Source organism: Pholis gunnellus (genome assembly GCF_910591455.1).
Source record: "Pholis gunnellus genome assembly, chromosome: 4".
Lineage (NCBI taxonomy): Eukaryota > Metazoa > Chordata > Actinopteri > Perciformes > Pholidae > Pholis > Pholis gunnellus.
The window spans coordinates 1,539,257-1,551,566 of NC_136530.1; the positions used below are offsets into that span (position 1 = coordinate 1,539,257).

At 43.2% G+C, this 12,310-nt stretch overlaps 1 protein-coding gene across 1 annotated transcript; it reads right to left on the reverse strand.

Moving 5' to 3' along the window:
* Positions 1-211: 211 nt before the first annotated feature.
* slc34a2b (solute carrier family 34 member 2b) lies at positions 212-7,607 on the reverse strand. The gene is made up of 13 exons (XM_079157299.1): positions 7,571-7,607; positions 6,994-7,045; positions 6,785-6,916; positions 6,570-6,698; positions 6,237-6,380; positions 5,224-5,335; positions 4,937-5,132; positions 4,750-4,845; positions 4,380-4,491; positions 2,805-2,972; positions 2,454-2,570; positions 2,242-2,366; positions 212-1,142 (listed from the first exon to the last, which is right to left on the reverse strand). The coding sequence occupies exons 2-13, from the start codon at positions 7,037-7,039 to the stop codon at positions 612-614; spliced, it is 1,908 nt and encodes a 635-aa protein (XP_079013425.1). The 5' UTR covers positions 7,040-7,045; positions 7,571-7,607; the 3' UTR covers positions 212-611.
* Positions 7,608-12,310: the final 4,703 nt, after the last annotated feature.

A 12,310-nucleotide genomic window follows, 5' to 3' on the forward strand; every position in this document is an offset into this window, starting at 1 on the left:
CTGCCCTGATGAATGATACTAGTCAATAAACTAATAAACGATGTGGCTAAAGTCTCCCTTTTATCTGAGTCTCCTCTGGAGCTCCCGGACCCCATAAAGACAGGTAGGGCAGTGTCCATGTGCAGCAGTGTGTGTGTGTGTGTGGGAGGAGAACACACATTTTAATTGGACCCACGAGGTCAGATGACAAAAGGTACAACATGACAACATATAAGTGATAAATAAAAGTGATACAAAAAGTTTAATAAAGTGATAGTGCTCCATTTAAAAAATAGTAATTTCTTTATTGTACAAATATTATATAGTTTTAAATACTGAAGGATAACAAATATTTTAAACATTAAACATTGGAAATTTAAAATGTAAATATAACCGACGGCCTCTCGCACAAACCATAAAAAATATAAAAATAAGTCATAACTTTCTGAACCACCCATAGTTAAGTCATAGCTGAGTCGGAACTACACATTTAAAACATCATATAATAAACATCACATGCCCAGAAACAGCAGGTTCAACACTCTGCATATTCTGCAGCGTGAATCATCAATGTTAAAATTACATTATTGCATTGAGTTTCACCCTGTAGATACAAATTTAACTCCACAATATTAAAGATGTGTCGCTTTAACAGCTGTGTCCTCATCTCTCGTCATGGCCGGATTATCGTACATCTCCAGACTCTTCGTGCTGTTCTTCCTCACCTTCTCGTCCTCGTCTTTTTTGCAGCACTTGCAGCAGCAGCAGCAGTGTTTGCCGCAGAAGCCAAAAACGGAGGTCACCACGGCGTCCCAGGGCCTCATGGAGTGCAGGGGCAGGGGCAAGAAGTCCCAGCTGCGGAGGCACTTGGGCAGGAAGCGGGGACAGCGAGACTGCATCACGTTGATGATGATCACAAAGATGACCAACGCAACGATGGGCACGCTGACGCCGGCCAGGACTTGCCAGCCGGCCATCGACAGGCCGAATACACTCAGAGGTAAAACCAAGAAACACAGGATGAGGTAGAGGCCGGCAAACCAGCGGTATTCAGCCGTATGGTTCCCCAGCCCTCTGGCCAACCTGATGGGCAGCCGTGTGAAGGGGATCGGATACCACAGTAAGATGCCCATGATGTTGAAGAAGAAATGGCAAAGTGCAATCTAGACGAAAACACATATGACATTTAAACAAGGCTGTCAAATATTAATGAACAGAAAATGCTTTGAGTTAAAAGCAACGCAATTGGCAGAAAATAATGTTGGCATTGAGTGTAGCTGCAAAACCTGCGGGATACATCGAATGTCAACGTTTCGCAACCAAAAAACACGTTTCATATCAGCCTCGTCTCACGCTTGCAGAACATCAATTGGGCACGAATGGCAGTCTCCTGAGTGAAAGTCATGTTTTTGTTGTACCCGCCCTCCCGCCATTACCGGTCTTATTATTATACTCTCGTTATTAGACAAAATAACTTTCAATAAAGTTCGCTCATTGAACTACGTCACTTGCTCTGAGCGAATGCAAAAATGTCCATATTCAACGTATCTGTCGTCAGATATGTACAAGGCCAACATTTATTCCTGGCAACTGCTGGGCTGGTTAAAAGCTAACATTAGCATGCTAACATGGTGACAATGACAGTGTAAGCATGTTTAGCACGTGGTCAAATGTTAACCATGTTCACTCTAGTGGTTTAGTGTGATAGCATGCTAACATTTGCTAATTAGCAGTAAAAGCACAGCTGCGGCTGATGGGAACGCCATTAGTTTTGATGATAATGATGGGGCTCTATGATACAACACTATTGTGTAACTTTGTAGCGAGTATAACAAGTTATATTTTCAATTAACTTATTTCCAAATATTTAAAAGCAACAGGTTTTTGATTATTCTCCTCTCTGGCATGCAGCTGTTTTTGTGAATATTTGGACCAACGTACCCTACAAGGGGATCAAAGCTATTAGGATTCATCATCTGGGAACCATGAATATCTGATTCGGAAGTTCATGGCAATCCATCAAATAGTAGTTGAGACATTTTAACTAAAAACCCAAAATAGTGACCCTCGAGGAAAAGTTAGGGGACCACCAAAGTCTGTAGGATTTATCCTCTGGGGAGCATGAATGCTTTAATCGCAATCCATCCAACAGTTGGGGAGATATTTCACTTTGGACCTAAGAGCAATATTGCCATCGATAGACCCACGCTGCTAGCATGGCTAAAAACAGGGACACAAGGGAAACTTTGTGTTGCGTCTCACCTGCAGGGAGTTTGACAGTGTTTCTCCAGGGCTAGCCATAGCAGCTAGTATAGCCGTGGTTGTCGTACCAATGTTTGAGCCCAGCGTCAGAGGATAAGCTCTCTCGAGGCTAATGACGCCAATACCTGGTGAAAGAAGATCGACGAGATATAAATCATGGTGTGTATTAAAAAAAGACATTTTAAGAACATGTTATGTCATCGATGACTTACCAACAAGAGGAGTTATAGCTGAGGTAAAGACGGAGCTGCTCTGAACGATGAAGGTCATTCCCGCTCCCACCAACATTGCAATGTAGCCAGTAGCCCAAGCGAAGGGGAAGGGGAAGTCTGCGGTCAAACAGAAAACACCGGAGGTGAGCAATAAACCCGGTGAAGTGAGCCCACGGTGTTTTATCACCACAGTGTTTGTGCCTGAGCTTTGTCCGTCACACAGAAGGACCGCTGGACCCGTCGGCGAGCCAGAAGCAGCAGCAGGGAGGCCGTACCTGTGTCCTCTTCAAGCACCACCATGGGAGGGCAGGTGTGAGAGCACGCCGCCGATTATTATTCATTTTTTCTTACCTGTGTTGAGCACCTTCTTGATGATGACAGCCACCTGTCCCTTCAGCATGGAGTTGAGCAGCTTGACGATGAGGATGAGGCAGGTGCAGAGGGTGAGCAGGGACAGAGCCAGGAGAATGAGGCCCACGGCCAGGTCCGGCAAGTTAACGTTGACGAAGATGTGTTTGCCTGCAACGGACGGTCAAAAGAGACGAACGGCATTAAAAGCGTCCACTCAAGGCTCGACTTAATGTGACGGCTAAATATAGCCTCATATGCATGACTCACTTGAGAGCGAACCGTTCTTTGATAGATGGAGCTTTGGTTGTAAAAAATGAGTGTTTATACTATTTATAAAGCCAAACTCAAAGGCATTTATTTTAACTGTTTTATCTTCGTATTACTGCTTAGTCTTAAAACTTGAAAGCATTTTTTTGTTTCTTTGTCTTTTTATTCTTAAAAAAATATATTTGATCCTTTTATCACGTAAGACTATTAATATCTAATAGCGGAGGGATCTACATAAGCCATTTTTGGCTTCTAACCTCTCCTGGACAATGTTCAAACCTCTTTACATTTTTCACTGTCATTTTATATAAGTGTCTATGTGCAAATAGACAATTAAAGAAAGCTATGTCCCGCCCCTCGAAACGCAGACTGGCCAATCATAGGGTAGCATCATCCAGCTTTGAAACTCCCACCTAGGAGACCTTCTCCTAAACCTAACTAAGTTGTGTCCTGTGAACACAGAAGTTTAGTTTGAAAAAACTCTGTGCATGTAACGAGCAAAGATTGACAAGTGTTGCTGAAAAAGCACGAAAAATGAGGAGCAACTTTTCGTAATATATACGAGCAGTTGTACGAGGATACGGTTGAAAAGCAATACTCGTTACCCAGGGAAGTTGAAAGGAGATATTTGTTTCTTAACGTGACGTTTCTACCTAAAAACCTGTGGAGCTAACATTAGCAGAGTACGTTAGCACATCTTTAACTAGCGTTAGCACCTCTATGCTACGCTAGCAACTGAAGGTGTGTTGAATGTATTTTAATGATTGTGAATAAAGAGGAACAGTGTTCTTTCATTGTCTTCTGTCTTGATCACCAGGTGATGTGGAGGTTTATTGTTACACGTTAGCTTCTATCTTTATCTTTTTTAACCTGTTTTTTTGCTGCTGAATCAGTTTGACTCCCTGATATCCTTAAACACATATTGCAGCCCTTTCTGTCTGCGTTCTCTCTGAAATCACTTTTTGTTTTTTTTACTATAAGTTAGTTAATATTTCTTCAAGGAGTGCAGTTAGTGACAGTGTGGGCTCCACGGGGGCAGAATACTCTGACCATTTAACGGTCACGTGGCCACTCAGGTGCTTCAGTGAGGCAGCATGAATAGACGTATTGAGCAGGTAGACGGGTCAAGGGAGGGTTTGAGCTGAGTCACTGTTACAACTCAAAGGTAGTCATTGTCCGAACATCAGAAGGTCTGGATGAAGGAGGTTGTTGTGTCTCATATGTCACTGAGCTTCAGTGGATCAGATAATCCTAACTGCTTTTGTAAATGTTCTTTTTTTGCCTCCCGGCTGATAGAGGCACGCTTACATTTCTCTTGGTAATCGGTCCAAGACGAGTTCATCTGGGTCCAGGTCAGGTTTCCTTCGACCCAGCAGACGGCACCGGCAGGGCAGTTGTCCACTGTTGCATTCCAGAAAGTCTGCAGGCAAAAAAAATAGCAGCAATAATGAAGAAGTCAGTGATAATCTTTAAATTACCACACGCAACATTCCACCTTTGATAAAATAACACACCTTCAGAGCATGATCTAACAATGCAATCACTGTGGTCACAATGCAAGAAGGACAATATCAGTGATTAACAGGAAGAGGTAAGTGTAGCTTCATTATGTTTTTACTGCTGCCGTGTTGTGTTCAGTGTGCGGCAAACTAACAATTTAGGCGTGTTGATTTCTCACCGTGTTGACCTCTTTTTTGCACCATATTTTGATCAGACTCTTGTTTCTGGCTGCTGGATCACCGGTGGCGATGCCAGTGATGACAGATTTGTCCAACTAAGAAAACACACAAACAACATATTTTTGTTAAAGTTCTTTGTGTTAATGTATCATTGTTTCCTGATGCTTTCGGTGCCTCTGAATGTACCTGGATGATGGAGTCGGTGAGAGGGTCCGTGATGACGTTGAGCAGGTCGGGGGCGTCCTCTCCGCTCTGGATGTTGAAGGATTCGATAATGAGGTGGGTGAGTTTGTACAGAACGCCCGTGGCGACTTCCAGGGGCAGAAGAATCAGCACCGACAGCCAGTTGAAGAAGTCGTGCACCGTAGCGCCGGCGAAGGCCCTGGAAGTGAAGGGAACACGCTCTTTATTAGCGGGAGTTATTCGGGGTTTATCTTCGTCCCGTCTTTATCATCACATGCTCTCGGATTTACCTGCGGAACTCATTTCGGTCTCCTGCCTGCATCATCGCCACGATCGTGTTGGTGACCGATGTTCCGATGTTGGCGCCCATGATGATCGGCACTGCGGACTGGACATCCAGCACTGAAGAAGAGTAGCGGCGTTATGTTAATGTGTTGTATACTATAGGTCCTCGCAGGCATTGGGAGGATAATGAGACAACAGGTCGCTGGACTAAGACCCCCCCACTTCCTCTACATAGGAGCAAGACACACTCATTTTATAGCTGCTTAGTTGCTCTTTTTTGTTGTTGTACGTTTCTTTGTAGTTGTTTAGCCGCATCTCTGTGGTTTTGCATCTCTATGGCTCTTTGTAGTTGATTTGTGTCTCTGTTTAGCTGCATCTCTCTGAGGTATTGTGACTCTTTGTGGTTGTTTTGAGTCACTTTGTAATTGGTTTGGTCTTTTTGTAGTTATTTTTTGTCTGTGGTTGTTTTTCTCCCTTTTGTAATAGTCTAGCAGCTCTGTTATGTGTCTCTTTGTACTCTTTAAATGTCTTCTTGTAGTTGTTATGTGCCTCTTGTAGCTGTTATGTGTCTTATTGTAGTTGTTATGTGTCTCTTTGTAGTTCTTATGTGTCTCTTTGTAGTTCTTATGTGCCTCTTGTAGCTGTTATGTGTCTTATTGTAGTTGTTATGTGTCTCTTTGTAGTTCTTATGTGCCTCTTGTAGCTGTTATGTGTCTTATTGTAGTTGTTATGTGTCTCTTTGTAGTTCTTATGTGTCTCTTTGTAGTTCTTATGTGTCTCTTTATATTTATTTTGTGTCTCTTTGTAGTTGCTTTGTGTCTCTTTGTCATTTTATGTTTCTTGTGGTCATTTTGAGTCTTTGAGAGACATCTTGTAGGTGAAGAACAGGTGGGGCCCCTGACACTTAGGGCCCCTGGGCCTGTCCCCCGGTTAGCACGTTCAGTAATCTAACCATGCATGCTTGTGTCTGCGTAGACATGTTGACAAAAATGTAAGTGTGTGTGTGTGTCCGACTTACATCCAGAGGACACCATGCTGACCACAATAGAGGAGGAGGTGCTGGAGCTCTGCACCAGCACTGTGACTAACACCCCGATCACCAGCCCGGCCACAGGGTTGGACAATATCACATTGTCCTGGAAGATGTCACCAGCAACTTTGCCTGTACACACACACACACACACACACACACACACACACACAAAACCTCAGGTCAAAAAACACAGCGCTGCATGCGCATTAGATAAGCAGCGCTTTGTTGGCCCTGGCATTATCAAGGAGATAAAGTAAATGTGCAGTGATTGGTGGTGATAAAGACATCAAGATATTAAATGTTGTTCTGTGAATTTACCTCCGACCAGCTGGAAGGCTGAGCTGAGAACATCCAGCGAGCAGATAAACAGGTAGAGAAGTCCGAGCAGCATCAAGGCCTTCACAATACCAGTCAGCACCCTCAAAATCTTCCCTTTTGTATCCAGGTCTGTAAGAACACGTACAAAGTACTGACTCAGAGTCGGGTTTTTGTGAAGGCGTACACGCGGCGCGGAGGCCGGCGAGCTGCCTCACCTGACCACTTGACCCCGGTGTCTCTGAGCTCCGGGAGGTCCCAGGGGTCTTCTCCATCTGGATCCTCATTCACCAGGTCCACGGTGGAGTGAGACGGCAGGATGGTGACATCTTTAACCCGAGCGTCGCCGTCTAGGGAGGGAGGGATGTTAGAAAACAGCAGCACAGTTTGAGCAGGTTTAAAAGTGTCCGAGAGGAAAAGGACGCACCGAGAGTCGGGGAGGAATCGGTCCCCACCCGTGGTCTTGGAGCCATGACGGTCTGAGGAAGGAAAAGTCACAATTAATACGTTATATGGTTAAATTATAGACATGTCATTATATGTTTACAAGCAGGTTTATTAATGGAGCAGAAGTTGATAAAGTGGAAATTTGTCCAAGCCAGCTTTTCAGAATAAAACTCTTTCAATGCAGTGATTTTAATGTATAAACAATCTGTGTCACGTGATGAAGTTATAAAAAAACAATAGCCTCAACTTTTCCACCTTTATGGTTGATCCAGTGGGACTGGATCTCAAAAATCACAAAGAAATCACTAAAAAATAACACTTAAAAAAAGCGCACACACACACACACACACACACACACACACACACACACAGAACCGACAAGACTTTACCAGATAACTTCAATACAAATTACAGAAATTACACTTCATCTCTGATACATTCTCGCGCGCTACCTCCTCCTCCTCCTCCTCTAATCAATTGGACAGATGTCCCCGGTAACGGTGAGTTGTCACGCGGCCCCGCTAACACAGCGGTGATGGTGGACGAGATGTACGCACCTGCAGCGGAGCGGAGAGCGGAGAGCGGGAGGCTTCACCTGGGTTACCTGTTGCTCTCCTCCGGACGGAGCGCTGCTTTTATAGCGCGGCGTCGAGCACACACACGCACACACACGCACGCACGCACACACACACACAAGTGAGAGGCTGCTCGCGGTTCAAAGGTCGTGCACACGTGCAGAGTGCAAGAGGCTGCGAGGTACATTTATCTGTGTGATAAAGCCGATGTTATGGTTTTATTAATTATGAGGAGGGCTGGAAATGATCCACAGTATTATGATCATTGGTGTTGAAAGGGCAGGAAATCTGACCCACAGCAGTTTCTTTTTGTATTTATGTGTTTTACAATAATAATATGTTGACTTTAGTGGGGTATCAGCTCTATAAATAGAATATAGTATTCGCATAAACACCTGTTAACACCTGTCTACAGGTTTTAGTCTCAGCAGCAGGTCCGCAGGCTCAGGTGGACCAACACCGTGATGAGATAAAGGAAGCTGCCCCCTGGTGGCTGGAAGTGCAACACGAAGCTGCAGAGATGTGTCATCTATGTTCACTTTGCTGTATTTTCATCTCTTCATGTACTTTTTAAAGAAATGTTTTGAACTATTACTGTTTTGTTTTCTTAAATACTTATAACTCACGACCATACAAAGACCATAAACTGTAACGACATTATCACATTATCTTCTTAGGTTCTGCATCATATCGACTCTTTGTCTTTGCACGCTGTCGTTAAATGTGAATTCTACACATTTTAATATATATTTATATATTTATATATTGACTCATATGTCACACTGGAGCAACAGCATTTCATTTCAGCAGATATGTTGGTATTCACGACCAGAACTGTTACATAACACGATGCACCGTCACACACACACACACACACACACACACACACACACACACACACTCCTCTGTACACATCTACTGCTCATTAGAATGAGTTTATAGCGAGAGATACGAATGAAACAACATAATGCATCTAAAGTCAACGGTATGATTACAAGTCAATGATTAATCTGTTTCAGTTACTCCCAAAGCCAATAAAACGAAACAAGAGTTCACTCAGGTCAACTGTAAAGATTCATGTTAATTAAAGAACGCTGCTTGATGTTCTTCTGAATGTGACGACTGAGAACGACTGCACTCACACACTTCTTCTTCTTCTTCTTCTTCTTCTTCTTCTTCTTCTTCTTCTTCTTCTTCTCAAGCTGTAAAGACACAAACAGCGGTTATCTTAAAACAATTAGAGTAAAATGATCTTTTTAGAGATAGTGACCTGATATCTGAACTGATCTTCTAAACAGCAGCTCATAACCAGCGTGATTACTCTCTATTATTTTACTGCACAGCCAATAAGAGAGCTCAGGCTCCATCAGCTCCATCAGCTCCATCAGCTCCATCAGGCTCCATCAGCTCCATCAGCTCCATCAGCTCCATCAGCTCCTTCAGGCTCCATCAGCTCCATCGGGCTCCATCAGCTCCATCAGGCTCCATCAGCTCCATCAGCTCCATCAGCTCCATCAGCTCCATCAGCTCCATCAGCTCCATCAGGCTCACAGTGTTCAGCCAAATAAACAATCTCTGCAAACCACGAATGATAAACAAATCCAACATATTAGATTTTATTGTGTCAGTGATATCAAACATTCACAGACGTAGTATTTTGGTTTACGTATTGATAAATAAATGTATATACATGTTTATAATCTGATCATTAATTATGTTTATTTTTATTAAGTCCTATTAATTGTTTGTGCAAACACAAAATAATAAACCTTTTCTGATTCTGAAACAATGAAAAATGTGCAAAAATCTGAACCGTGATTTGAATGAATTCACTTGGATTTGTTTTATTTTTATGATTATTTAACTTTTTTATTTTTTGCACATTCTGACCACTGAAAATAAAATACGGTAAAAATGTTCCAAATAATTCGACTTCACTCGTAGACGAACGGCTGAACACAGAGACGAGCAGCAAACTGTATAAATACCATAAACAGTACACGATGAAGTATCTGAATATAACCTCATTCATCTAAATTAATAATAACAATCAAGAGCAATAAATCACCATGTAAATATAATTATTCCTTCAAATATTGCGTAACTGAGTCATGATTTCAGGCTGCTTATTTATTATTTAGCAGATAAGACATTATGGATCAAACAGCGATTCATAATGATCGCTGAGCTTCTGTGCAGCTGAGCTGATGTTGTGAGTGAACCTGACTCGAGTCTAAAGAAACATCTCGGAGTGGCTCCGCTTTACGATTCTCCGGGTTATTTATTGACTGAACACGTTGAACACATCAGAAGACCCACATATACGACGGAAAGATCAGCTCCGGTTCACCTTCAACCTTTGGAACTCTCACCGTGCCTCCACCCACACGGCGATCAAAGCACCGTCATCATGCTTAGTTAAAGGTTGAAACGTCTCCAGGTATCTCTTTCTATTCTTTCTGCTTTTAAGAAAACACGTCGTGACGTATCTCTTAATTTCCCCTAAAAGCTGCTTCTCTGTCTCGTCCTCGTGAGCTCCATAAGTCGTTGTTTTCCTTGTTGTCATGGTGCCGGAGTCAATGATTGGCCCGCGAGGTCACCGGGTCGATGCCACCTGGCTGCCATGCTGGCACAGTCCACCCGGGGTCAGGCTCCCTGTAGTACTACGAGCGGGCTGAGCCGAGATCCATAAAGACATAAAAACCTGGAGCTGTTAGAACTCGTCCAGACCGGAGAGCGGGCGCAGTGATCCAGGTCACCGGAGGACACGGACCGCTCCGCGACGGAGAGTCCGTCTTCAGGTCCGGTCCTCGGCTTCTAAAGAGATACGATCCTCCACCTCCAGCTTTACCGACGCAGACAGTTTGTTTCAGGGAGACATCTGACATCCGGACATGTAATAAATAATAACCTGACACACATAGTGTGGTTCATATTTGCAGTAATAAGTTCTGTTCTCTGAAACATAATGTTTCCAGTGCTCCATGATGCTTCATGATGCTTCATGATGAATAATTAAATGCACGTTGTTGAAAATAAAACCCAACGGAGAGCAGAGAAGGCCTCCTGCTGTGACCTCCTGACACACGGAGGAAATAATCATTTACAATAAAATGACTCAAACATTTCACCAACTTCTCACATTTGAATGAACACATGAGAACAGCAGCACGAGCAGCAGTCTGACGGTTAACAGGAGAACTTCCTCTAATCTCTGTTTTAATCTATCGAGCAAACAACAACTGCTTATTGTGCTTCCTTTATGACACAATAACAAACATGTTCATTAAATAACTGTAATGATGTGAGACTGATATAAATATATAAATGACAGATTATGTTGCATTTGCATCTTTATTATTAAGTTTGCGTCGCCACCTTTCTTCTGGTTGGTGTTCTGTTTTATCTATAAGTCAAGTTTATTCGTATAAAACATCAAAAGTAACATTATTAAAGGTCACGTAAATAGAGTTTAAACATTTAAAGGCCAAGAGATCAGAAAATACAAATGAGACAAATATGAAACTGATTTCATAAATCTAAAAGTCTTCAGCTTTGATTTAAAAGATGTGAGAGCAGCAGCTGACCTGTGATGTTCTGGGGCTTCAGAAACAATATGTTGTTGTTTTTTTTACACAAAAGCACGAAGCGAATATTTAGATCTCAGATCTGAGTCTGCAGGTCTCACTGGATCTGGGTCTCCGTTCACTGAGGAGGAGAGAGAGAAAAACTAAACTAAAGTATTCTGAAGAGTTCACGGAAACGCTGGAAGAGTGACTCACGTATAAATTCTCATGTTGCGGCTGAAATATTCCTTTAAGATGATTTTACTGAAAGAATTGAAGGAGAATTCAGAAAAACACAAATATTCAACTGAAGCTGTGAAACAAAAACAGGATTTAAAAAGATCCCCAAAGAATCAGGCTTCTGTTGGAAACCCATCAAACAGTTTAAAGTTAAATGTTACAGAGTTTGTTTGTCTGCGTCACACTGCAGGTCGGTCCATCCGTCCTCCGGTCCGTCCACTGATCCGTCCTCCGGTCCGTCCTCCGGTCCGTCCTCCGGTCCGTCCTCCGACCCGTCCACCGGTCCGTCCACCGGTCCGTCCTCCGGCCCGTCCTCCGGTCCGTCCTCTGGCCCGTCCTCTGACCCGTCCACCGGTCCGTCCTCCGGTCCGTCCTCCGGTCCGTCCTCCGGTCCGTCCACTGGATGGAGCTGCTGTGAAGCCGTCAGGACTCAGCAGCTCCACTCGTCCTCCAGCAGATGGAGATGGAGACTTCATGGTCTCGTGTCACAGTTTTAAAGCCACTCATCAGTGTTTGAATGATTCATTTAAACATGACATCAAAGGGATATGAACACATTAATGCATCAATAGTTATAACACAGTAATAGAATATATATCATTCTAAAAGGGTCCATCACTATTATTGATGTCAGTACTTTAGTACTCTCACTGTAGAGTACTACACAGAGGTATTACTACTGCGTTTTCTGCATCGATCACTCTCAATACAAACCTTTTTAAACATGATGCATTTAAAACAAAGCTGATATTCTATCATGTCACGTCTGTTGTACTAAACATGACGTCTTTTTATCAGAAGAGTCTCAGAACGCTGCCGTTACCGGATGCAGCAGCTCGCTGAGGTCCAGCGTCGAGGTCCATCAGACGGTACGTGGAGCTTTGGCCGACCTCGGAGATGATGTGAAACCCTGATT